This window comes from Gorilla gorilla, chromosome 11, assembly GCF_029281585.2.
Source record: "Gorilla gorilla gorilla isolate KB3781 chromosome 11, NHGRI_mGorGor1-v2.1_pri, whole genome shotgun sequence".
NCBI classification, from domain to species: domain Eukaryota; kingdom Metazoa; phylum Chordata; class Mammalia; order Primates; family Hominidae; genus Gorilla; species Gorilla gorilla.
The window spans coordinates 79,670,474-79,697,208 of NC_073235.2; the positions used below are offsets into that span (position 1 = coordinate 79,670,474).

Here is a 26,735-nt window from a genome sequence, read left to right on the forward strand (position 1 = left end):
TTTAACATGCCCAGCAGACTTCAGTTATTTTAATGAATTCTGGAATATGGCAAAGAAACAAACTCTTACCTTGAGGCTACTATTATCTGCAGTATTTTTGTTACTTGCAGGCATACTTAGCCTATTTGCCCTCTAGTGTGTGTGTGTGTGTGTGTGTGTGTGTGTGTGACAGGGTCTCACTTTGTCACCCAGGCTGGAGTGCGGTGGTGCCATAACGGCTTGCTGCAACCTTGATCCCTTGCTCAAGGGATCCTCCCACCTCAGCCTCCGGAGTAGCTGGAACTACAGGCGTGCACCACCACACCCAGCTAATTTTCGTATTTTTTGTAGAGATTGGATTTCATCATGTTGCCCAGGCTGGTCTCGAATTCCTGGGCTAAAGTGATCCTCCTGCCTCGGCCTCCCAAAGTGCTTAGATTCCAGGTATGAGCCACCGTGTCAGGCCTCTTTCTACCATTGATCAGCAAGACTTGTGGCTTTGCTAACATAAACAGAAGAATATCCTCTCAATAACACAAAACTTTGAGTTGGTCCCTTCTGATTCAGCAAGTGATATATTAAAGGGGGAAAAGGAATTTAGAAAAAAATCATATCTTAAGATAAAAACTCAGCTTGTGGCCAGGTGAGGTGGCTCATGCCTATAATTCCAGCACTTTGGGAGGCTGAGGAGGGAGGATCGCTTGAGCCCAGGAATCCAAGATCAGCCTGGGCAATATAGTGAGACCTCATCTCTGCAAATAATAATTTTAAAAAATTAGCTGAGTGTGGTGGTGCACATCTGTAGTCCCAGCTACTTAGGAGGCTGAGGTGGGAGAACAGCTTGACCCCAGGAGGTCAAGGCTACAGTGAGCTGTGATTGGGCATGCAGCCTGGGCGACATGGGCTGCAGCCTGGGTAACATGGTGAGACCTCAAAAAAAAAAAAAAAAAAAAAAGAAAAGAAAAAAAAGGAAAACTCAGCTTGCTTGCAAGGCTACTGACATGCATAATACTATTTTGTTTTCAGAAGCTGAATACCATGTAACATTTTCTTTTTGTATCCTTTCCATATCCCAGTTCTGCCAGCCTGATCAACATGTCTGCCAACTAGAGCAAAGATTGGGCTCTGAGAAAAGCAAAAAAGAAACTAACAAGAATGGTTTTCAAAACATTATGTTGTTACAATTACCTGAAGGAAGAGTTTCATTCCTTTGCATTCCTTAGGCCAACAGTCCCCAATCATTATGGTACCAGCGATGGGTTTCATAAAAGACAATCTTTCCATGGACTGGGACAGTGGGTGGGGGGATGGTTATCAGGACGATTCAAGCACACTACATTTATTGTGCACTTTATTTCTATTATTATATTGTAATATATAATGAAATAATTACATAAATCACCTTAATGTAGAATCAGTGGGAGCCCTGAGCTTGTTTTCCTACAACTAGATCGTCCCATATGGGGGTGATGGGAGACAGTGACAGATCATCAGGCATTAGATTCTCATAAGGAGCATGCAACCTAGGTCCCTTGCATGTGCAGTTCACAATAAGGTTCAGCCTCCTATGAGAATCTAATGCCACTGCTGCTGCTGCTGATCTGACAGGAGGCGGAGCTCCAGTGGTAATGCAAGCAACGGGGAGCAACTGTAAATATAGATGAAGCTCCACTCTCTCTCTCTGAAATAATAATTCAGTCAAATACAGATGAACCTCCTGCTGTGCAGTTTGGTTGCTAACATGCCATGGACCAATACTGGTTCATGGCCTAGGGGTTGGGGACCCTGCCTTAGGCCATTTCCCATCTACACAGCTGCCAAAGCTCATCTTTTTAAAACTGCTGACAAATTTGTAGAAACAGAAAGCAGAATAGAGGTTACTAGGGCTAAGAGAAAAAGAATGGAGAATTATTACTTAGTGGGTACAAAGTTTCTGTTTGCAGTGATGGAAAGGTTTTGGAAATAGAGAGTAGTGATAGTTAGACAATATTGTGACTACAATTAATGACAATTGTAATTCTAAAATACTTAAAATGGCACACTTAATATTATATATTTTTACCACAAAATAGATAAAAGCTAGAAAAAAAGCCTCTTAAAAGAATACAGGAAAAGATGCCTATCCCAAAACCTTTTAATCATCTCTGTCTATTCCTATACCGACTTCTTATTCTAATTTTTATGAAAGCTTTTGGAGGCTGCAGAACGTGTCTAATGTATGCTGTAATAGTAACCAGAATATTTGTTTGCTTAGCTGAATAATTACAAATAAAAGCACTTTACTTGGAGACCAGGGGCAGTGGTTCACTCCTGTAATCTCAGTACTTTGGGAGGCCAAGACAGAATGATCACTTGAGGCCAGGAGGTCGGGACCAGCCTGGCCAATATGGTGAAACCCAGTTCTCTACTAAAAATGCAAAAATTAGCTGGGTGTGGTGGTGGGCACCTGTAATCCCAGCTACCCGGGAGGCTGAGGCACGAGAAGCACTTGAACCTGGGAGGCAGAGTATGCAGTAAGCCAAGATTATCCTACTACACTGCAGCCTGGGTGACAGAGCGAGACTCCGTCTCAAAAAAATAAAAAATAGTCGGGCGCGGTGGCTCACACCTGTAATCCCAGCACTTTGGGAGGCTGAGGCAGGCGGATAACCTGAGGTCAGGAGTCTGAGACCATCCTGGCTAACATGGTGAAACCCCGTCTCTACTAAAAATACAAAAAATTAGCTGGGCGTGGTGACGGGCGCCTGTAATCCTGGCTACTCGGGAGGCTGAGGCAGGAGAATCACTTGAACCCAGGAGGCAGAGGTTGCAGTGAGCCGAGATGGCGCCACTGCACTCTAGCCTGGGAGACAAGAGCAAAACTCTGTCTCAAGTAAATAAATAATAAAAAATAAATAAAATAGCATTTTACTTGGTACATGTTTTTTTCCATTTTATGATGTGGGGGCAGAAGTAACTCTTTAGCAGCTCATACCCAGATTCCTTTTACACAGAGAGACTGTTTACTTGAACAGAGCTCTAAGGTAAACAAGAGTAACAAAAAGAATCTCAGCTAGGGAGGGATTCTGCTTACAATAATCCAGGGGAGGAGGAATACCTGAATCATACTTGAGCCTGGAAAATCTAGATCCTTGATTTTCAAATTATTTGTCATCTAAGATTGTGTATAACTTTGTATAAGACATAGGCTTAGCAGTGTCCCCTTCATATTTACTTATTAAAGAAAACCAAAACTTCCTTGATTACAAAAACTGAAGTATATATTTAAAAAGTTGTTAGTGGGAAGAAAAATGATGCCAAAGCCCAAGAAATTAATTAAGGCAATAGTACCAAGAGGACCAGATGAACCAGAAGAAAGGAAAATACAAAGAAATTAAAATCAGCAAATAAAGCAAACGTATTCTAAAATCTAAATGGGAATTTAAGTAAACAGAACAAAAAGGGGTTGAGAGGTTATTGAAAACACAGGCAACCTTAAACGTCTTGCATTCTTTAAGCCTTTACAGTGTTATTTTTTAATTATTATTATTATTATTATGAGATGGAGTCTTGCTGTGTCACTCAGGCTGGAGTGCAGTGGCACGATCTCGGCTCACTGTAACCTCCACCTCCCAGGTTCAAGCGATTCTCCTGCTTCAGCCTCCCAAGTAGCTGGGACTACAGGTGTGTGCCATAACACCCAGCTAATTTTTGTATTTTTAGTAAAGACAGGGTTTCACTATGTTGGCCAGGCTGGTCTCAAACTCCTGACCTCAAGTGATCCTCTTGCCTCGGCCTCCCAAAGTGCTGCGATTACAGGTATGAGCCACTGAGCCCAGCCCAGAGTGTTATTTAAATTTCGCACATTAAATATCTCTTGAGCATTACTATACTCACAGCAATATGAAAGCATTAGTCCTTGCTTCCACAAGAAAGGAGATTTCCTAACTGTCGCTCAGGTAATTTAATCTCTACATTCTACCTTGTTTACAGCCATATAGCTGTAAGATTGCAGCCTGGGCCAGAGATCTGTATAGCAGAATTGGAAGGAGCTATCATGGTGTGACTTGCTGAAAGAGTTTCTGTCCAAAATCAAATTCTTCCACTGACTTGCTTCACTGACTCTTATTCCCACCATTTGAAAATGTTTGCTTTGGGTTAAGGTATTATTGTCACAAGAAATTTTCTTAAGACATAGATCTCCCAGGGTGAGCTAAGATAACCCAAAGCTCTGGGATTCATTTGTTAATGTGAACTCAGCAGGACACGAACGAACAAGGCACAGGACAGCTAAGTTTCTGTGTGTGGAGGGTCCCGTGGATCTGTTTTCTTGCTCACATCTCAGTCAGAAGTCTCATGTCACTACATACTAACATATTTTCCTCATTTAATATCCGATATTGCTACTGATGAGTATTTCCCTTTAATGAATTACATTTGGGTTATAGTTATCTTCACCATTCCTACACAGATAAGCAGGCCTTAATTTACAAATGAGCCAAACATTCATACAGTAATTTTGGTCTCCCACTGCCAATTAATTACGGAAAACAATGGAGCTTTTTTGTAAATCTGGGGCTTAAATGTGAAGGAAGAAAAGACTCCCAGGTCGAGATGTGCCTACGATGGCTGACTCCAAGGACAATCTTGCTGGCAGTGATAGCCTACCTATTTAGAGGCCACTCTGTCCCTTTCCTCATCCCCAAATCTCTTCCAAATGTTGCCTAAATTCCACCATATAGTTTGTTTTGATTAATAAAATTCAAATGCACCTGACAGAGAATTCAAAAGGACATAGAGGCCAAATTTGGGGCAATTTAAATATCAAAAGGAATAATGACTGCAATTGATTATAAAACAGTGAATAAATAAAAACCCATGAATCTATAGTGATACTCAACGAGAGAGAGAGAAAAAAGATAATTTGCCACCTTTGAAGGTGACTGTTATACTAACTTCTTATTCTGAAAATTGGTAATTAAAGTACCTACCCTGTCTTTTAAGGAGGAATTGTAGTTCATTCCCAGTTGGTGAAGAGATGTTTTGTGTGTGTGTGTGTGTGTGTGTGTGTGTTTACAAATGCTAGCTAATAAATGTAGAAGAAATGATATAATTAGAAAAGTCATCATTCTGTCATCCCCAATGAAATAATAATTCAGTCAAGGGTGATCAAAAATGCTAACACATAATGGGAAAGGTTGTCTTGGGGTCCAATATTTGCATGGGACCAAAGTACCACCTCACAGATGACCTTCTCATTACAAAGGAGGGTTTTACCACTTTGATGAAATTTAACATCACAAATAGCGGGACAATCTGATATTGCGTGCCGCGTAATGTGACACAACAATCTAAAGTACACATCATCACCTCTGATATACTCTTGCTCAACCTGATTAATTTGAAGTTAATAAGAGTTTGGATTTAACCTTCCAATTTATAGGAAATGAAGGAGACAGAGAATCAAGTTAAATCGCACCTGCAGAAAACAATCAAATAAACCCAAAATGTAAAGCATCCTACAAATTCATTTGTCCTGATCTCTTCAAAAGGTCAATTTTATGGGGAAAAAAGTGGAGGTGTGACACCTTTCCTTACCCATTGTAAGGGTCATGGCCAACACTCTTATAACAGAAGACAAGTTAGTAAGAGAAAAGTGTAACTAATTAATTTAATCAAAGTTTTATGTGAAAGTCATTTGTAAAGCACCTACTAAAAAGATTTCAGCCTTTTCAGACTTCCAAATTGGGATTTGTCTGAAAGAGAACGTAAGTCCCTGTGAATGACTCCTTAATACTTTTTGTGTCAAATTACCTCCTCAGTCTCTAAATCATTCAACTGTGGTGGGTGGGTGGGTGGGTGTGTGTGTGTGTGTGTGTGTGTGTGTGTGTGTGTTGGGAGAAGGAAGTGATATATCTTGTCATCTTAACAAATACACTAATCAGGCCTAACCTCTTCTTTAGCTTCCTAGGAGGCATGTACAAATTCCCTGAGAGTTCTCACGCACTTACACCACCTCATACTTTTCCCAGGGAAAGTGGCCACTCGTAGGAGAACAATGGGTGCATTTCACAAAGTTTCTCAGGAAGTTCTATACCTCAGTGTGACAAAACCTTATGGAAACAAGAGGAGAGAGAAAACAAAAAAGGGAAGGATCCAGAAGGAAGCAGTGATGAACTAAAGGGAAAAACCAATGTCCTTAATAAAGACAAAAAAGGGCCCCTCTGCCTGGCTGCCCAGTCTGGAAAGTGAGGAGCGTCTCTGCCCAGCCGCCATCCCATCTAGGAAGTGAGGAGTGCCTCTTCCCGGCCGCCATCCCATCTAGGAAGTGAGGAACGTCTCTGCCCGGCCGCCCATCGTCTGAGATGTGGGGAGCACCTCTGCCCTGCCGCCCCGTCCGGGATGTGAGGAGCGTCTCTGCCCGGCCGCCCCGTCCGGGATGTGAGGAGCGTCTCTGCCCGGCCGCCCCGTCTGAGAAGTGAGGAGACCCTCTGCCTGGCAACCGCCCCGTCTGAGAAGTGAGCAGCCCCTCCGCCCGGCAGCTGCCCCGTCTGAGAAGTGAGGAGCCCCTCCGCCCAGCAGCCACCCCGTCTGGGAAGTGAGGAGCATCTCCGCCCGGCAGCCACCTCGTCCGGGAGGGAGGTGGGGGGGTCAGCCCCCCACCCGGCCAGCCACCCCGTCCGGGAGGGAGGTGGGGGGATCAGCCCCCCGCCCGGCCAGCCGCCCCGTCCAGGAGGTGAGGGGCGCCTCTGCCCGGCCACCCCTACTGGGAAGTGAGGAGCCCCTCTGCCCGGCCAGCCGCTCCATCCGGGAGGGAGGTGGGGGGGTCAGCCCCACGCCCGGCCAGCCGCCCCGTCCGGGAGGGAGGTGGGGGGGTCAGCCCCCCGCCCGGCCAGCCGCCCCATCCGGGAGGGAGGTGGGGGGGTCAGCCCCCCACCCGGCCAGCCGCCCCATCCGGGAGGGAGGTGGGGGGGTCAGCCCCCCGCCCGGCCAGCTGCCCCATCTGGGAGGGAGGTGGGGGGGTTAGCCCCCCGCCTGGCCAGCCGCCCCGTCCGGGAGGTGAGGGGCACCTCTGCCCGGCCGCCCCTACTGGGAAGTGAGGAGCCCCTCTGCCCGGCCAGCCGCCCCATCCGGGAGGGAGGTGGGGGGGTCAGCCCCCCGCCCGGCCAGCCGCCCCGTCCGGGAGGTGAGGGGCGCCTCTGCCCGGCCACCCCTACTAGGAAGTGAGGAGCCCCTCTGCCCGGCCAGCCGCCCCGTCCGGGAGGGAGGTGGGGGGTCAGCCCCCCGCCCAGCCAGCCGCCCCGTCTGGGTGGGAGGTGGGGGGGTCAGCCCTCCCGCCCAGCCAGCCGCCCTGTCCGGGAGCGAGGTGGGGGGGTCAGCCCCCCGCCCGACCACCCAACCCGTCCAGGAGGGAGGTGGGGGGGGGTCAGCCCCCCGCCCGGCCAGCCACCCCGTCTGGGAGGTGAGGGGCGCCTCTGCCCGGCCGCCCCTACTGGGAAGTGAGGAGCCCCTCTGCCCTGCCACCACCCCGTCTGGGAGGTGTACCCAACAGCTCATTGAGAACGGGCCATGAAGACAATGGCGGTTTTGTGGAATAGAAAGGGGAGAAAGGTGGGGAAAAGATTGGGAAATCGGATGGTTGCCGTGTCTGTGTAGAAAGAGGTAGACATGGGAGACTTCATTTTGTTCTGTACTAAGAAAAATTCTTCTGCCTTGGGATCCTGTTGATCTGTGACCTTACCCCCAACCCTGTGCTCTCTGAAACATGTGCTGTATCCACTCAGGGTTGAATGGATTAAGGGCGGTGCAAGATGTGCTTTGTTAACCAGATGCTTGAAGGCAGCATGCTCGTTAAGAGTCATCACCACTCCCTAATCTCAAGTACCCAGGGACACAAACACTGCGGAAGGCCGCAAGGTCCTCTGCCTAGGAAAACCAGAGAACTTTGTTCACTTGTTTATCTGCTGACCTTCCCTCCACTATTGTCCTGTGACCCTGCCAAATCCCCCTCTGCAAGAAACACCTAAGAATGATCAATAAAAAATAAAAAATAAAAAAAGGAAAAAATAAATAAATAAAGACAAAAAAGGAAAACATCAAAAAGAAGCAACAGGGCCAGGTGTGGTGGCTCACACCTGTAATCCCTGCACTTTGGCAGGCTGAGGCAGGTGGATCACCTGAGGTCAGGAGTTTTGAGACTAGCCTGGCCAACATGATGAAATCTTGTCTCTACTAAAAATACAAAAAATTAGCTGGGCATGGTGGCGTGTGCCTGTAATCCCAGCTACTCAGAAGGCTGAGGCAGGAGAATCACTTGAACCTGGGAGGCGGAGGTTGCAGTGAGCCGAGATCGCGCCACTGCAATCCAGCCTGGGCAACGAGAGCAAAACTCCAACTCAAAAAATAACAAATAAAAATATATAAAAATTAGCCAGGTGTGGTGGTACATGCCTGTAATCCCAGCTACTTGGGATGCCAAGGCAGAAGAATCGCTTGAATCCAGTAGGCAGAGGTTGCAGTGAGCCAAGATCGTGCCACTGCACTCCAGCGTGGGCAACAGAGCAAGACTCTGTCTCAAAAAAAAAAAAAAAAAAAAAAAAAAGGATGAACAGGCAGTAATGTTGATCCCTAGGTCAGGAAAGATTAACATTTAAGAATAGGGATATTAATTTGACAGTTAGATAATCATTTGTGACCTTGGAAAAACAATTTCAATAGCCTGTGGCAGAAACTAGGAACACTTAAGAAATGAGTGGCAGCCTGTGACAGAAACTAGATTAGGAACACTTTAGAAATAAGTGCTGACGAGAAAGTGGAAGTAAATACAAGATGGCAAGTGAATAAATTTCTGAAAAGAGACCAGGTACCTGCTCTAGACAGGGCACTATACTGGGCACTGTGCAGACTTCACGGGCCTTTGCAGTTGCACAGAGTCCAGCACTTATAAGGGTCCTGGCTTGGCTTAATACTTTGATGTCATGTCTTGAAATTCTTAATAATTTTTGAACACGGCACCCTGCATTTTCATTTTGCACAAGGCTCCACAAATTATGCAGTAGGTCTGTACTAGTTCATTCTCATGCTGCCATGAATACCCAAGACTGGCAATTTATAAAGAAAAAGGTTTAATTGGCTCACAGTTCCACATGGCAGGGGAGGCCTCAGGAAACTTACAATCATGGCAGAAGGCACCTCTTCATAGGGCGGAAGGAGAGAGAATGAGTGCAAGCAGGGGAAATACCAGATGCTTATAAAACCATCAGATCTCCCGAGACTCACTAATTATCATGAGAACAGCATGGGGGAAACCACCCCCATGATTCAATTACCTCAACCTGGTCCCATCCTTGACATGTGGGGATTACAGGGATTACAATTCAAGGTGAGATTTGGATGGAAACACAGAGCCAAACCATATCAAGGTCCAACAGGGCACTGAAGGGGACCCAAAATATGTCATCCATGATTCATATATCTAATGTTGAATATTCCATAAATAAGTGAATTGCCTACTACAGAGCCAATCACTGTAGTGGTCTCTGGAAACATAAGAAACATAGTGAACAACCCAAATGTATGATAGATTTTTAAAGAAAAGGTTGTTACCTTCAAGAATATTAAAATGTAAATACAGTGATTATATGACATTCTAATTCAGCACTTTACTTGCAGGGCCTATATAATTTTAGTCAATGTATTCAACTTCCCTACATCCCAGATTAGGGAGAATTTACCCTCCTAAGTTTATTAAGGGAATGAAATCAGGAACACAATGTACGTGGCCCATTACAAGGTATACAGTAGTATTCAATAATGTGAGTGACTATCATGAATTTCCAGCACCTAGCATTGCCTGGCACATAGTAAGAGTTTGGTAAATAACTTTGTTTGTTAAGCGGAAAAGAAAGGAAATTTCAAATCAATCTGGATAGTTAGACATACATTGGTAAAAATAAAACAAATATGTTTGTTTCATATATATAAGCATTGATTAGGCCAACAAGAAAATGTGAGAGGATATGTAATAAGTTGTTGATCATGGTCAAATCTATGTAATAGGATTTTGTGGGGGGGAAGATTTTTTGTGTGTGTTTTACTTTATAAACTCCTTATTTAAAAATCAAGATTTTAGAAAATAAAGCTTTGGTATATTCTGAATATAATGGCACATAACAAAGCTTATAGTTTATTACAATTCCTCCCTTTTAAGGGTTACCTTCTTCCCTCATGCCTGTAATCCCAGCACTTTGGGAGGCCGAGGCGGGTGGATCACAAGGTCAAGAGATGGAGACCATCCTGGCTGACGTGGTGAAACCCCGTCTCTACTAAAAATACAAAAAATTAGACAGGTGTGGTGGTGAGCGCCTGTAGTCCCAGCTACTTGAGAGGCTAAGGCAGGAGAATCACTTGAACCCGGGAGGCGGAGGTTGCAGTGAGCCGAGATTGCGCCACTGCACTCCAGCCTGGTGACAGAGCAAGACTCCGTCTCAAAAACAAACAAAATGAGTTACCTTCTTCCAGCCAGGCACAGTGGCTCACGCCTATAATCCCAGCACCTTGGGAGGCCAAGGCAGGCGGATCACTTAAGATCAGGAATTCCAGACTAACCCAGCCAACATGGTGAAACCCTGTCTCCACTAAAAATACAAAAATTAGCCAGGCGTGGTGGTGCACACCTGTAGTCCTTACTACTTCAGAGGCTAAGGCAGGAGAATAGCTTGAACTCAGGAGGCGGGGGTTGCAGTGAGCAGAGATCATGCCACTGCACTCCAGCCTGGGCGACACAGCGAGAGACTCTGTCTCAAAACAAAAACAAAAACAAAAACAAAATTAGCCGGGCATGGTAGCATGGGCCTGTAATCCCAGCTACTTGGGTGGCTGAGGCATGAGAATTGTTTGAACCCGGGAGTGGTAGGTTGCAGTGAGCCGAGATCATGCCACTGCACTCCAGCCCGGGTGACAGAGTGAGACTGTCTTAAGAAAAAAAAAAGTCTAGATCAGAAACTGCATAAAGCCACTTCAACCATAAAACCTAATATCAAAATGTATTCACAGGAACAAGTTCAAGTTGATCACTAAAAAACACGGAAAATTTTAATTTGAAAGTTTTATGCAAATTCAGTATTTAATATCATTCCTAATACTTTGTATTTTATCAAAATTAGATGCTTAAAAGAAAACATTACCACCACTTAGATGCCTCCAAATATCTTCTAGTTTACCCTACTATGCTGCACAAAAATGATTATTTTCTGTATGTCATGATATAAAGGAGAGGGCCTGATATAAAGTTTGTCTGCCACCCATCTCACCCTAGGACCCTCATTCCCTCCTCCCATCCCATACACTCCCTTTCTTATATCAAAGAGTCAGGGCTGCAAGTGCAGACCATAGCCAAGGTTCAAGTCTGTGCCCTACAGGGTCAAGGACTGGAAAAGTGGTTTTTGTACCTGAGACACAACTGGACCTTACGTTTATTTATTTATTTATTTTTTGAGATGGAGTCTCGCTCTGTCACCCAGGCTGGAGTGCAATGGCACGATCTCAGCTCACTGCAACCTCCGCTTCCCTGGTTCAAGCGATTCTCCAGCCTCAGCCTTCTGAGTAGCTGGGACTACAGGCACCCACCACCACACCCGACCAATTTTGTATTTTGAGTAGAGACAGGGTTTCACCATGTTGGCCAGGCTGCTCTCGAACTCTTAACCTCAGGTGATCCGCCCGCCTTAGCCTCCCAAAGTACTGGGATTACAGGCTTGAACCACTGCGCCCAGCCAGCAGCGTGATCTCGGCTCACTGCAAGCTCCGCCTCCCGGGTTCACACCATTCTCCTGCTTCAGCCTTCCCAGCAGCTGGGACTACAGGCGCCCGCCATCACGCCCGGCTAATTTTTTTTTTTTTTTTTTGGTATTCTTAGTAGAGACGGGGTTTCACCATGTAAGCCAGGATGGTCTCAATCTCCTGACCTCGTGATCCGCCCGCCTCGGCCTCCCAAAGTGTTGGGATTACAGGCGTGAGCCACCACGCCCGGCCTTTTTTTTTTTTTTTTTTTTTGAGGCGGAATCTCGCTCTGTCACCCAGACTGGAGTGCAGTGGGACAATTTCAGCTCACTGCAACCTCCGCCTCTTGAGTTCAAGTGATTCTCGTGCCACAGTCTCCCAAGCAGCTGGGATTACTGACGTGTGCCTCCATGCCCGGCTAATTTTTGTATTTTTTTTAAAAGTAGAGACAGGGTTTTACCGTGTTGGTCAAGCTGGTCTCAAACTCTCCACCTCAGGTGACCTGCCTACCTCGGCCTCCCAAAGGCCTGGGATTACAGGTGTAAGCCATGGCGCCCGGCCAGAGCTTATTCACACAAAAGCATAAAAAATAACTAATTTCTAAAAACAGCATACAGTCAGGATGAACAACAAATCTGGACCAATACAATAGGGAGGACAAAAAGATGTGAATAAATGGGCTGACATTTCATGTTCCTGGAGAGAACTTAGTATCCCATCCCACATTGTTTCGCGATTTAACATTAACATTTATACAAAAGTTATTAATTAGAACAAAAGTTATTGATTAGAATTAACTTATTAGAAAAACCTGGACAAACATACCCTAAAGTGCAGCCAGGTGATCACTCTTCTTGATCACCTATGTAATGTCTCATAGGGTACTCTGGTGTGAATAGCAATTTCCAAAGGTCTTTCACTTTGTATTTTTCTTTGTATCCAGAATCGATAAAGTTACCAGGACTATTTCACAGTAATTAGACTTACAAAATCTTAACACTAAATAGACGCTAAGACTATACATTCTTCCAATGTCTCAAGTCTATTGCTGGCCATCAGGAGCACCTGGATACGTAGAATATAAGAAAGTTTGCGAAAAAGGAATCAAAGCAACAGGAGGAGTCTGGTTTGAACGGTTATTTCAACCAAATTACATTAAGGACTGCTAACTGTTTTCTGCCCCACAAAAATACCCTTTGTAAATGTTTCCAAACGATAACACAGGTCCTCCTGGAGCAACGGCTAGATAAATTAACAAACTTTTAGACTTTACGCTCCCCTTTTCCAAACTCCAAGTCGACCACTCCCCATTTGTTAACAGAAACTTACTATAACTGATTAGATTTCTAACCTTTCCTAGGGAGAGCCAGTTCAATTCTAAAAGAGTTGGTCACATGGGTTGCTAAATTAAAATATAAAGCATTTCCTAACAGGGAAGGGAGGCTGGTCAATTGTGGTTATTTTTATCAGTAACTTTAAATATGGATCCATAGATTATCAATTTATGGCTGTCGTGGGTGTTAGAAGATGACCTAATCCCATCCCCATTTTCATTTAAAAAACTGAAACTAAAGCTCTGTAAAATCAAATGATTTAAAATCATCTGACTAGGCCGAGAAAGGATTAGCTCCCTAGAGCATTACGGTAACAATTATTCGCAAACAGGTAGCATTATCTGGCGACCCTGCTTTTCTGGAAATCTTGTCAATTATTCAGCTCCTTAAATTCCGTCAGCTACAACAGATGCATCAGCTCTTTCCACACTAACTTGAAAGAAGCACATTAGAAAATAGTCCTGACTTGTTTCTTGAGATCAGTAACTAATGAACTGACCTCCACCAGTCCTGCCTCAGGTCGTTAATGGTAAAAATTCTGTATGTCAGCCGCGTTTTGAGGCCTGTCCAAGGTGCTTGTGAGTCCCACATGTCGGAGTCGCAGGGCTTTTCAGTACATGCCCTCAGGTGGGCGGCGCAGTCACAGACACTGGTCCCCGGCATTTGGAAACAGGAAAGATGGTCCGAGGGGCCGAGGGGTTTTTCTTGCAACCTTTAAATTACAAGCAAGAAAAACGTGGGTTGTATTTCGGGCACAGGAATAGAATGAATTCTGAAATGGAGAACTAGAGGCCTGCGTGAGGAAGGAGGGACAAGCGCGAGAAGAAAGAGAAAGGCCTTTCTCTCTGGTGACGCGCGATCACAAGGCGTTCTCTCTACGTGGACGCTCACCATTGGCGGAGACCGCACTGACGTCCCGGAACTCGCCCTGACGCGAACGGCGGCAAAGGCGCTCTTCCCCTGAAAGCTGGCGAGGCGCGCGCGCTCCCGCGGCACGCCGCGCCTCCGCCCTCCGCCCGCCAACCCGCTGGTCCAGTCCCTCTTCGCGCCCGCTTGGCTCCGCCCCCTTCCCAACTCGCTCCTCCCCCAACAGACTGGCGGCGCGCGGAAAACGCGTCACGTGACGACTGGCCCCGCCTCTTCCTCTCGGTCCCATATTGAACTCGAGTTGGAAGAGGCGAGTCCGGTCTCAAAATGGAGGTAAAACCGCCGCCCGGTCGCCCCCAGCCCGACTCCGGCCGTCGCCGTCGCCGCCGGGGGGAGGAGGTATTAGGGGGAGAGCGGGGGGTTGGTGGGGAATGGCCGGCATGGGGGGCCTGGTTCGGTGGGAGCGGGGAGGCCGGGTGGACCGGGTCGGCCGTCCCGCGCTCTTGCGTTGAGACAGGCTGTGGGAGGGGGAGGGGAGCGAGAGTTGGAGACCTCCTTGGGGCCCCTCGCCCGCCTCGCCTTCACCTTCGGCTGCACAGGCGGCCCCTTGGAGGCGCGGCTTAGTCGGGGAGGCCTCGGGAGGGAAGCCGGCCTGCCGGCTGCGCGGCCTCCGAAGCGAGGCCGAGGGCGGCATGGCGGGCCCCGGAGGGAGCGGTTGGGAGGAGGTGGTGGGGGAGGGGAGGGGACGAGCAGGCACATCCGGGCGAGCGAGCAAGCGGGCGGCGGCCACATTGACATTGATCCGCCGCCGCGTTACGAAATGGCGCATTGGCCCGCAATGGCCGCCGCCTCGCTCTGCCGACGGGAAAGCGAGCCTGGGATTGGAGGGAAGAGGGCGGAGGCGGCCCGGCAGAAAAAGCCGCAAATGGCCTCGAAGCATGGGGAGGTAGTGCTTTCGCTGAAGTTCTGCCGACGCTTTTCTAGGCCTTTTACGGGTCCTCTCCGCGAGGAGAAGTCGATAATTGGCCTTTTCTTTTTTTCGCAGCATCCTGTTGGAAATACGAGATTGTTAAAAACTTTGCTGCTTTAAAATACTTCCTAATATATTTTTGCTAAAGTACTTACATTACACTTCTTAAACCGCCATGTGGGCGAAGGACTTAATTTTTGAGAATTTGAGTGTAGATGTGAAAAACAACCCAGCCAGCTCCTTCCCGGCTCCGGCCGCTGAGGAGGGTGGGTGGAGAAGAATTTGAGTATAGTATGTTAAGGAAGAATTTAAAAATGTTTTTTATCTTCATGTTTTCCCATTCTTTGAGTCGGCTCTGGTTGTAGTTTCCTGGAATTTTATTTAGAGGACTGCAACCAGAGTTGAAATTTTCACGTTTTTGCAGTACATTTAATGTGAATCCTAAATATTTTTGTCGATTTCGTTATTGTCAATCGAATACATTTATCCAAGACTTGAAAAGATGAGATTACATGAATTAATGCTTTAGGCTATGAACGTTTTTTTCTAGCATGTGACAATCTCTTCACGTTGAATGGTTTAACATCTCTATCTCTAGGAGACACAGGAAGACATTAGAATGTAAATGTTAGCCCCTTATTTAAGAACTTCGGGTGAAGGAAACAATGAATGCATGCATTAAATGACAGTTCATGCAATGTGTTAAAATGTCTTGACTAAAGTATAAAACAATTTCAAGACATCTTAATTCTTAAAAATCTCTATTTTTGTTTTGCTGTACTCCGTTATTATAGTCAGACAATACATACCATTCCTAATGTAAGTCCAACTGGACAGTTAGTTGTGACTCTTAAAATTGAGTTGTAAATTGCAGATTTTTGCAGCATATAACAAACATGGGTTATAGAAAGCTATTTGGTCGGCTTTTTTTTTTTTCCCTCAGTTTTTTTGGGAAATGCTGGTTTGGCTTAGAAATGCCTGTTTTAAATTAATTTGCTTGAAAGCAGTGAGTTTCTGTAAGTTTGACATTCAGAACTTTCAGATTGTTCTTCATCACAGTTTTGAGTTTAAATGCATGGGCCGGGCGCTGTGGCTCACGCCTGTAACCCTAGCACTTTGGGAGGCCGAGGCGGGCGGATCACGAGGTCAGGAGATCGAGACCATTCTGGCTAACACGGTGAAACCCCGTCTCTACTAAAAATACAAAAAGTTAGCTGGGCGCGGTGGCGGGCGCCTGTAGTCCCAGCTACTCGGGAGGCTGAGGCAGGAAAATGGCGTGAACCCGGGAGGCGGAGGTTGCAGTGAGCCGAGATCGCGCCACTGCACTCTAGCCTGGGCGACAGAGCGAGACTCCGTCTCAAAAACAAAACAAACAAAAAAATTAAATGCATGTTAGGTTGTAGACTGAGAAGAGTTGAAATGGGATAGATGCAACACTGCTTCTCCAACAGTTTAGTGCCTTAGAAAATGACTTATTAGCAACTTCTAAAGTAAAGGTTCTCAGACAGTTGTAGCTTTTAAAAAATGAAGCGATTTTTTGATTCTGGAATTGTCTTGGATTTCAATTTAGTTGAAGTGATGTTGGCATTTGAAAGGCTGGTTATAGGTTTCCTTGACATAAGTTAGCCCCTTTAACAGTTGAAGTCTTATTTCTGGTCAAAGTTTTTGTTGTTTTGTTTTTTTGAGACGGAGTTTCGCTCCTATCGCCCAGGCTGGAGTGTAATGACATGATCTTGGCTCACTGCAACCTCCGCCTCCTAGGTTTAAGCGATTTTCCTGTCTCAGCTTCTCGAGTAGCTGGGATTACAGATGCCCGCCACCACGCCCAGCTAATTTTTGTGTTTTTAGTAGAGATGGGGTTTCGCCGTGTTGGCCAGGCTGGTCTCGAACTCCTGACCTCAGGTGATCCATCTGCCTCGGCCTCCCAAAGTGTTGGGATTACAGGCATGAGACATGGCGCCGGTGTCTGGTCAAAGTTTTAACTGGACAAAGTGTTAACTGTCACAGGAATTTGATGTTGATTTTATTACTTAAAGTACATTAAAGGCTCTTCGTGCATCTTAATTCATCTACTGTAAGGTAACTTAAGAGTATTGGTTCTTTCTCTCAGGGCCATGATCCAAAGGAACCAGAGCAGTTGAGAAAACTGTTTATTGGTGGTCTGAGCTTTGAAACTACAGATGATAGTTTAAGAGAACATTTTGAGAAATGGGGCACACTCACAGATTGTGTGGTAAGTTACTAAGAGAACAGAAGGGTTCTAAGGGGTGTAGAGAACCGGTGGAGGTGTTTTCAACGTTATAAAACTTTTTATTTTGTAGGTAATGAGAGACCCCCAAACAAAACGTTCCAGGGGCTTTGGTTTTGTGACTTATTCTTGTGTTGAAGAGGTGGATGCAGCAATGTGTGCTCGACCACACAAGGTTGATGGGCGTGTAGTGGAACCAAAGAGAGCTGTTTCTAGAGAGGTATTTTAATAATACATTGTGTAATATGTGAAATTGTTGTGAAACTTTGTTTCTTGACTTAATATATTACTTTATTTGTAGGATTCTGTAAAGCCTGGTGCCCATCTAACAGTGAAGAAAATTTTTGTTGGTGGTATTAAAGAAGATACAGAAGAATATAATTTGAGAGACTACTTTGAAAAGTATGGCAAGATTGAAACCATAGAAGTTATGGAAGACAGGCAGAGTGGAAAAAAGAGAGGATTTGCTTTTGTAACTTTTGATGATCATGATACAGTTGATAAAATTGTTGGTAAGTAGCAATATATGGTAACTTGAATGAGAAAGTAGAAGTGGTTTTTCTGTTTTGAACTAAATTTGCTAAATTGTAATTTTCTGTTGCGTGTAATGGCATTTATAGTGTATAGTCAATTTTCATAGTGTCTGCCTGTGTAATCAGTATCCAGATCAAGAAATAAACATTAACATCTCAGAATGCTCCTTCATTACCAGAGTCACTACCTGATTATGTCTTAATGGGTTACATAATGACAGAGGGTATCTCATATATGTGCTTTTCCAAACATAAAATAACTTTCTGTTTTGTTTGATTAAAAAAAAATTTAGTTCAGAAATACCACACTATTAATGGGCATAATTGTGAAGTGAAAAAGGCCCTTTCTAAACAAGAGATGCAGTCTGCTGGATCACAGAGAGGTGAGTAGGACCATACACATGTATACAGTGGATATGAGTGGTGTTTGTAAGGTTCTTAAAAATCTCCCTTGCCTGTATTAAAGGTCGTGGAGGTGGATCTGGCAATTTTATGGGTCGCGGAGGGAACTTTGGAGGTGGTGGAGGTAATTTTGGCCGTGGTGGAAACTTTGGTGGAAGAGGTAGGCTGTTTATCTTCTAAGTACATGGATACCTGACATTTTGGTAAGTTGAATATATTATTTTAATTCATTTCTTGTTTTTCCTCAGGAGGCTATGGTGGTGGAGGTGGTGGCAGCAGAGGTAGTTATGGAGGAGGTGATGGTGGATATAATGGATTTGGAGGTGATGGTAGGTGGCTTATTTTCATTGATGTTTGATATTTTAACTTTCTTTACTTATTGAAAATTAAGTATTTATTACACTTTTCTAATTTTAGTTAAAACTTCGGTGGCTTAATGGTTAAGGTGTATTTCCAAACTGTACATGGAAGAACAGGAACCCTTTTTCCCCTGGAGAGACATTAGCTGCTCTTTTTCAGCAAGTAGTAGGGGTTGAGCTAGAATTGTTCCATTAAGTCTGAGACTATATTTTTCTTAGTGAAATTTTGTAAAATGAAAACTGATTTTCTTTTTTACTATCAGAAGATGGTTACACATTTACTTTCCATTCTTACTAGTGCAGATACTTGATACTCTATTATTATTAGGTATTACCAGGCTTCAGAGTGTTAAATCAATTCATTGGCTTATTTGCCAGTGGCTTAAATGTAATATAAAACCAGAGTTGAGTAATTCTAGCTATTCAGGAGGCTGAGGCAGAGGGGTTACTTGAGGTGAGGATTTTGAGACCAGTCTGAGCAACATAAGGAGACCGTATATCTAGAAAAATAAAATAGGGGAACATGGTGGCACATGCCCATAGTCTAGCTACTCAGGAGGCTGAGGTGGGAGAATGGCTTGAGCCCAGGAGTTCAAGGCTGCATTGCTGTGGTTGCACCACTGTACTTGAGCCCGGGCAACAGAGCAAGACCCAGTCTCTTACACACACACCAGAATTGAATAACGTGACTATACACTTAAGTTTTTGTGTGGTCTTGTTATTTGTTGTTTGTTGTTTTTTTAGGTGGCAACTATGGCGGTGGTCCTGGTTATAGTAGTAGAGGGGGCTATGGTGGTGGTGGACCAGGATATGGAAACCAAGGTGGTGGATATGGTGGAGGTGGAGGATATGATGGTTACAATGAAGGAGGAAATTTTGGCGGTGGTAAGCATTCACTTGTTTTATTTAAATGTTAAATATTCAGTGTTGCTAACAGTTCCCATGACACATATTTGAAAAGTGTTAAAAGTTAGCGTTTGATCAAATTTTATGTTCTATAAGAAAAATACTAAAATGGTAGGTAGTTCAAACCAAATTTTCTTGACTTTGCTGGTTATTTAGTAAAATGTACAAATGTACTCAGCTCCCTTTTTTCTTTTTTTTTTTTTTTTTGAGATGAAGTCTTGCTCTGTTGCCCAGGCTGGAGTGCAGTGGCATGATCTCAGCTCATTGCAATCTCCGCCTCCCGGGTTCATGCGATTCTCCTGCCTCAGCCTCCCTAGTAGCTGGGACTACAGGCGTATGCCAGCATGCCCGGTTAATTTTTTTGCATTTTTAGTAAAGATGGGGTTTCACCATGTTAGCCAGGATGGTCTCGATCTCCTGACCTTATGATCTGCCTGCTTCTGCCTCCCAAAATACTGGGATTACAGGCATGAGCCACTGCACTCAGCCAAATGTGCTGAATTTTTAGTTGAGTAGTAAAAAATGGACATTTACCAGTATTCAGTACATGTTTTACATGTAAAAGATTGGGAGTTTATTTATTGCCAAAATTTTACTTAACTCCTTGGTACTTTTAAACTGGAAAACCAGGAATAAATTGTTTGAATACTCCAGACGTGTTGAAGTGAGCAGGTTGCCATCTAGGGCCCAGGTTAACAAAGTACTTTGGGTCTTAATATGTCACAGGTAGTTGAAGCGTTTAAGCAAGCAAGTGTAGGTCATTAACCCAGAATACTGTTAAAAGCTTTCTTAGGAATGCACTGTTTTGTTGGACCTAATTAACATGTCAGTGACAGATAGTGAAGTTCTAACAAGTTAGAATGCCTTCTCATTGTTTTAAATGTTATACTGCTTCAGAATCATAGTGAATGGAACACTGGCAATTTTAATGGTGTTAATGGTAGAGAGAACATGTGCCTAGAGGATAGCATTTAATATAAACAAAATGTTGATGGTCTTTTAATATCCTGACATCAGTTACCCCAAGTGGTGCTACCACAGTGATGTGTATAAGCATGCTACCATAATTCTCAAAAGATAATAGTTACATACGTTAAAAGGGGAAAATGATGATTGTGTAGGTAAACCACACATAAAACCTTTCTGATTTCAGGTAACTATGGTGGTGGTGGGAACTATAATGATTTTGGAAATTATAGTGGACAACAGCAATCAAATTATGGACCCATGAAAGGGGGCAGTTTTGGTGGAAGAAGCTCGGGCAGTCCCTATGGTGGTAAGTATTTTCTTAAATCAATCCTTTAGAGCCTTTTTAATTTAAAAAATGTGTATATTTCTTTTAAAATACTATGTATATTTTCAGGTGGTTATGGATCTGGTGGTGGAAGTGGTGGATATGGTAGCAGAAGGTTCTAAAAACAGCAGAAAAGGGTAGGTATCTTTAAATTTTTATTATGATGATAAAAGAATATGTGGAACTGTTCACTGAGTGTAATAATTTTTTTATCCTGTATTATTCAACAGGCTACAGTTCTTAGCAGGAGAGAGAGCGAGGAGTTGTCAGGAAAGCTGCAGGTTACTTTGAGACAGTCGTCCCAAATGCATTAGAGGAACTGTAAAAATCTGCCACAGAAGGAACGATGATCCATAGTCAGAAAAGTTACTGCAGCTTAAACAGGAAACCCTTCTTGTTCAGGACTGTCATAGCCACAGTTTGCAAAAAGTGCAGCTATTGATTAATGCAATGTAGTGTCAATTAGATGTACATTCCTGAGGTCTTTATCTGTTGTAGCTTTGTCTTTTTCTTTTTCTTTTCATTACATCAGGTATATTGCCCTGTAAATTGTGGTAGTGGTACCAGGAATAAAAAATTAAGGAATTTTTAACTTTTCAATATTTGTGTAGTTCAGTTTTTCTACATTTTAGTACAGAAACTTTAACAAAATGCAGTTTCGAAGGTGTTTCCTTGTGAGTTAACAAGTAAAGAAGATCATTGTTAATTACTATTTTGTATGAATTTTGCTAAAGTTAACTGTAAAGAAACACCTGCTGACTTGCAGTTTAAGGGGAATCTATTCTCCCCATTTCCAAACCATGATATGAATGGGCGCTGACATGTGGAGAGAATAGATAATTTGTGTGTTTGCAATGTGTGTTTTAGATAAATAGGATTGGGTATTTAAATTAGCATTTGTGAATTTAATAGCATTAAGATTACCTTCAAATGAAAAAAATCTCAAAATTCCTATTTGGTTTTTGTGCATTTTCTTTTAAAATGTAATCATATGATTTTAGTGTGTTAGACTTGCTGAGTCCCAGCTGTGTTTAGAACATCTCTATTCTACATTTACCTTGGTCAAATTTGAACTGCTGCCATAGGTTTTGGGTGTAAAGAATGTTTACTGCCCTCCATTTAAATTCTGAAAAGGGATAGTGGATGTTTTCCCTCTCCTACGTTAGAAACCATTCTTAAAAACTTTTGAAAATATAGAACCATTAAGCCTGCTATATCTGAGCAAATTAGTGGGTACCTTTTTTTTCTTATTTAAAGCACAAGAGGCCCATAAATCTTGAGTTACTTTCCTTAAATTCTTTTTTTTGATACAAGTTTTCAGAGCAAGAGAATAAAAATCATGTGTTATTAAACCCCTAACTGGCTGGCATGCTTTCCTGTTCGTATTCTATACATTTTGCTGGATGAAACCAAGGATAGTTTAGGTATAATTGTCCAAAATAATCTAACTGCAGCAGAAATGTAGCACAGTTGCTTAGTACAGGCTTCTCACTTCCTACAGACCTGAATTCAAATTTGGATAGTCTGAGTTCTTAAATTCCCAAAGAACACACTGTTATTTCTTGTGTATATTTCAACATAAATCATGTTGTTACCAATTTGTTTGGAAGGCCCTGGTTGAGAAGAGTTTTAGTTAATAAGGTCATATATACATATATTAATATAAACCAATGTCTACTGTTTTGCTCCAGCTAGTGCTTACAATTTCATTCGAGCCCTGAGTATGTGCCCTGCTGTTACTCTCTTTGGTAGTTGAACGTTGAATTCAAGTCTTTTTGTTTTAAGAAGTACTAAGCAAACAAGCAATAAAAAGGGGAATGGGGCGTGCTAGTGTTTGAATATGCTCTCTTGTTGCTCTAATTCTGTGCCTCTGTGCATTAATATTTGGATGCATGCAATGCCAGCATGGAAATTGGTCTTCACACATACTGCAGTTTTCCAGAAACATTCACAAACCAATAAATGTAACAGACATTCCATTTGTTAATGGGCATATATGTGAAAAGCAGTGTAGAAAATAGGCTAATATTAGAAAATGGTTAAGTCCTTAATAACTTCAAGTGTGGTTATATAATGGACACTGTCAATGTTCATAACTTAAACCTGGGTACCTGGTCAAAATAATGCTTGGGAAACATTAAAATTGAGCTAAATTGTCTCAAGTTCTTTTATTCATATAAATAAAGTTTAAAGGAATGGGGGAGATTAACATTTCCTGTTTTATGTTTGTGAAATTGTTTGACACAACCTTGACAGTATCCTTTAATGGCATGAGGTTAATTGTACTGTTAACCAACTTTCTATGTTCTGGAACTAGTATTATAGTGAAAACATTTACAGTAAGTTGATGTTTACAACCTATAAGCAGGTGAAATCTGTGTATGTGACCTGTTTATAAGTTGTATTAGCTTAGCTCTTGTGAACAGTGTGGAAAAGTAAGCCATGAGGAGAGCGATTTAACCAGCTTTAAAGGACCTAAGATGTGCTTTTTAAGCACAGTGTGGATCACAGAAACTCACTAAGACAGGACTTCAGCAGCCTTTTGTGTTTGGACAAGTCAGCATAAATAAAGAATGACAAGGCAGCAGCAAGAGCTTCAACTACAGAGAAGTGAAGGCATAAGATACTATGATGATAGTGAGCAACTTTCCAAAAGCTAGTTAAATCTGCTTATTACAACTGAAATATCGAAGAAAGTCTAGCAGGAAGGAGCTCTTCGCCTTTTGGAACATCAATGAGAGATAGTTGCCACAGTCACTAGGTCTAGCATTTAGACCTGCAAGGAAGGGCAATAAGCATTAGGTAAGGCTTGAATTTGAATTTTTTCACTAATTAAAGAGTAATTTTTTGTAAAGCAAGGTAAGAGTAATCTTTTTGATTTGCAGGTTGAATGAGAACCCTACTTGCCTAAATGAGGAATGTCTTTCCTACCATCTAAAATACGAAGGTTTCTGGCTGGGTAAGGTTTGTAGTTGACAGTAAAACCTGATGACACCATTTGTTTCCCTGCAAGTCTACATTACATATTTCACAACTTTGTCCCTCTCTAGTAGGCACATTGGAAAAATTCTTCAACTGAAAACTACCTTGGTACCATGTCCTACACGTTTTAAACCTTAGTTTTAAAAATTCCCCTGCGAAATAGCCATAAGTATTCATATCAAGTCAGTTGTGACTCCTTGTGTATACAATTCATTTTTAGTGTCTTCAGGGTAAACTCAATTTTTGGTAAAAGAAAGTAGCTTCAGCTTTTGTGAAAACCGTTTTTGTGTGTAAGCATGACACACAACAGACTCAGTAAGCTGCCCATCCTCATACTAGGAAAACACCTTCAAAGGAGCATTAAAAGTTACCAGGGCCAGGCACAATGGCTCACGCCTGTAATCCCAGCACTTTGGGAGGCTGAGGCAGATGGATCCCAAGTCCAGGAGTTTGAGACGAGCCTGGGCAACATAGTGAGAGCCTGTCAACAAAAAATAGAAAAATTAGCTGGGCTTGGTGATACACATCTGTAGTCCCAGCTACTTGGGAGGCTGCCTTGATCTCAGGCAGTCGAGGCTGCAGTGAGCTGACTGCCCCACTGTATTCCAGCCTGGGTGACCCCATCTCAAAGAAGAAAAGTTACCAGATGTCATGGATAAAGGTTGGTCTTCAAGTGGCCTCATAAGTTGTCTTGCATTTAAATTCAGGGAATTCATTGGACCAATAGGTTACATTTTCGTTCCTTTTTTGTTTTGGTTCATCTGTTAAGCAGTAGGGTCCTAATTAGTGCTCCTTTGTAAAAACACATTTTCCCAAAGAACACTGAATTACCGTTCAAACTGGTTGTTGATGGGTAATAAGGGCTGTTTTTGCTGCCCCAAAAGGGCTTAACAATTTAGGCGGTTAGTTTACTTAAAAAAATCCTTTGGAGACAAATACTGAAAATGCAAACTAGTTTCTAAATTATCAATTCCCTACATGAAGAAGCAGTTTGCCAGAGTTTAGTCTCAGAAAATGACTGGTTGGCTCTATTTAAATCAGAACCCAATTTCTACGCGTGTTGAATAAGGTAACAGCCTTTGATGAATTTCCTTCACAACATGGTTTTAGTGAAGCAAACATTTTTATTTTTTAAGGGCATTGTTCTTTCTAGTTTCTTTTTATGAAATAAAATTATTTTATTTAAACAGTTCCATTGTCGTTTCTGAAAACTACAGTATTCTCAGAAGTTGTAGCAGCAGTAAAAAAAAAAAAGTTGTTATATAAGTGATTGGGGCAGATTAAACTGATTCTGTTAAACCAATTTGTAAGTTACTGCTTCTAATATTACACTTCTAAAAAGCTGAATTTATACTCATGTCCTAAAGGAGAATATGTGGTAATAAAGTATATTTGTTAAGTAACTAATTGAAATAGGCTTGGTTTTAAGAGTTCCAGTACATAATAGTCACAAATTAAAACCTGACAGTATCTTGGGAGTTCCAGTAATGTCACACAAATTAGTGAATAAGCATGCCAGTGTGCAAGGGTAATGTAAGGATTGTTAGCCTATCTAAATATTCGAAATTACTTTAAAACAAGTATGTTTTCTGATTTTTAAGAATTCAGAAGTGTTCTGTAATGGATTCAGATGTTTCATTTGTAGTATAATGAAATGTTTACAGAAAGATAACTTTTTCATTAAAATATTTTTAGAAATGTGTGTGTTGTTTTGTCACTTCACAATGTTCATGTGACTTAAACACTATAGGTGAATATTTTGACTTATTTTACCAGTAAGTAATAAAACAACAGGAAACTTGGAGTGAGCCTTTATCAGTTATTTTTAAAGATGTGGATTCTATTATATGGGAAACAAGCCATGGGAAATAGGCATGGAAGAAGAAAAAATTTTTAAAGTTATCAGCCCTTGTTGCCTAAAATAGATCTTGAAAGAATATATGAGATATTTGGGTGATACATGTGAGGAATCTATGAACCTTTGAGGGGGAAAAAAGGATAAACGAGTTAGTAAATAGAAACAAACTAGGAGAAAAAAGTTGCTAGGAGGGAGAGGGCATTACAGATGTTGGAATTACCTAGTTTCTTGATCTTGAAAGGCAGTGGAGTGGTTCAGTACTGTATGGTGAGAGTAAGTTGGGGAAAACCTTTCATGAAATTTAGTAGTCTTAAACTACACTGCCGTTTGACACAAAGGGAAAAGGGTAAGGATGATGTGGGTAATGATCATCCGTTTTGGATTCATTTGTGGGGGTAGGTCTTTTGATAATTTTTTTTTTTGAAATTATGTGTGTATTTGGATTTCTAGCCTTAATAGCTATTAAGCACATTTTCCCAATATAGTTTTTTCAAGTGAAATACTTCATAAGTTGAAGCCAGCTGAGGATTCTTCGCTAGCTGTTAGACTTAATGCATACTCATTTTGCTTGTATTCAAACACTGGTTTCATGTTCTGTGCAGTTAAGTAATCTTAAAGAATGGCGTGTCTAGGCTGGGTGCGGTGGCTCACACCTGTAATCCCAGCACTTTGGGAAGCCAAGGCGGGTGGATTACAAGGTCAGGAGATCGAGACCATCCTGGCTAACATGGTGAAACCCTGTCTCTACTGAAAGTACAAAAAATTAGCTGGGCGTGGTGGTGGGCACCTGTAGTCCCAGCTACTCAGGAGGCTGAGGCAGGAGAAGGACGTGAGCCCGGGAGGCAGAACTTGCAGTGAGCAGAGATGGTGTCATTGCACTCCAGTTTGGGTGACAGAGCGAGACTCCGTCTCAAAAAAAAAAAAAAAGGCATGTCTAATAATTTCAGTTTAATACTTAGGTCCTGGAATAATAAAGGACAGGTGTGGACTTCCAACAAAAGTATATTTACCCTTGTTTTCTTAGAATAAAAGGACATTCTTACATAAACTGCAAAATATTCAGAAAATGATGAAATTTGAGTCTGCATGTGCATGTCACAGACGTAAATGTAAGGACTGTTTTGCAAAAATTCGATTGTTAAATACATTGGGTTGATTTTAATTTTGAATTGAATATACTACAATGCCAAGGTTTAGGGGGATGTAAGGTGGTAACAGGTAAAATAAGCCATTTTAAGCTTAA

General features: G+C 42.7%; 1 protein-coding gene and 1 long non-coding RNA gene across 10 annotated transcripts; one reads left to right on the top strand and one right to left on the bottom strand.

Moving 5' to 3' along the window:
* Positions 1-9,066: 9,066 nt before the first annotated feature.
* On the bottom strand, positions 9,067-14,653 carry LOC129532120 (uncharacterized). 2 transcript variants are annotated; one of them, XR_010129630.1, is made up of 2 exons: positions 14,526-14,653; positions 9,067-13,785 (listed from the first exon to the last, which is right to left on the bottom strand). It is a non-coding gene; the product is annotated as an uncharacterized lncRNA (long non-coding RNA). The 2 variants fall into 2 exon arrangements; XR_008677745.2 differs by lacking the exon at positions 14,526-14,653 and adding an exon at positions 13,965-14,091.
* On the top strand, positions 14,027-25,438 carry HNRNPA3 (heterogeneous nuclear ribonucleoprotein A3). 8 transcript variants are annotated; one of them, XM_004032853.5, is made up of 11 exons: positions 14,027-14,339; positions 17,021-17,143; positions 17,232-17,378; positions 17,460-17,670; positions 17,985-18,074; positions 18,158-18,253; positions 18,342-18,422; positions 19,197-19,337; positions 20,512-20,634; positions 20,722-20,789; positions 20,883-22,810. In XM_004032853.5, the coding sequence occupies exons 1-10, from the start codon at positions 14,268-14,270 to the stop codon at positions 20,772-20,774; spliced, it is 1,137 nt and encodes a 378-aa protein (XP_004032901.1). In that variant the 5' UTR covers positions 14,027-14,267; the 3' UTR covers positions 20,775-20,789; positions 20,883-22,810. The 8 variants fall into 8 exon arrangements, with proteins under 8 accessions (XP_004032901.1, XP_018877555.1, XP_004032902.1 ...); XM_019022010.3 differs by lacking the exon at positions 20,883-22,810 and adding an exon at positions 23,538-25,438 and having other exon boundaries at positions 14,164-14,273; XM_004032854.5 differs by having other exon boundaries at positions 14,164-14,273.
* Positions 25,439-26,735: the final 1,297 nt, after the last annotated feature.

Excerpts from the sequence above, each read along its gene's own strand:
- HNRNPA3 (XM_004032853.5), top strand. The coding sequence starts at position 14,268 with ATGGAGGTAAAACCGCCGCCCGGTCGCCCCCAGCCCGACTCCGGCCGT. Across the intron at positions 17,144-17,231 it reads GCACACTCACAGATTGTGTG|GTAATGAGAGACCCCCAAAC; the intron begins GTAAGTTACTAA and ends TTTATTTTGTAG. Across the intron at positions 17,379-17,459 it reads AGAGAGCTGTTTCTAGAGAG|GATTCTGTAAAGCCTGGTGC; the intron begins GTATTTTAATAA and ends CTTTATTTGTAG.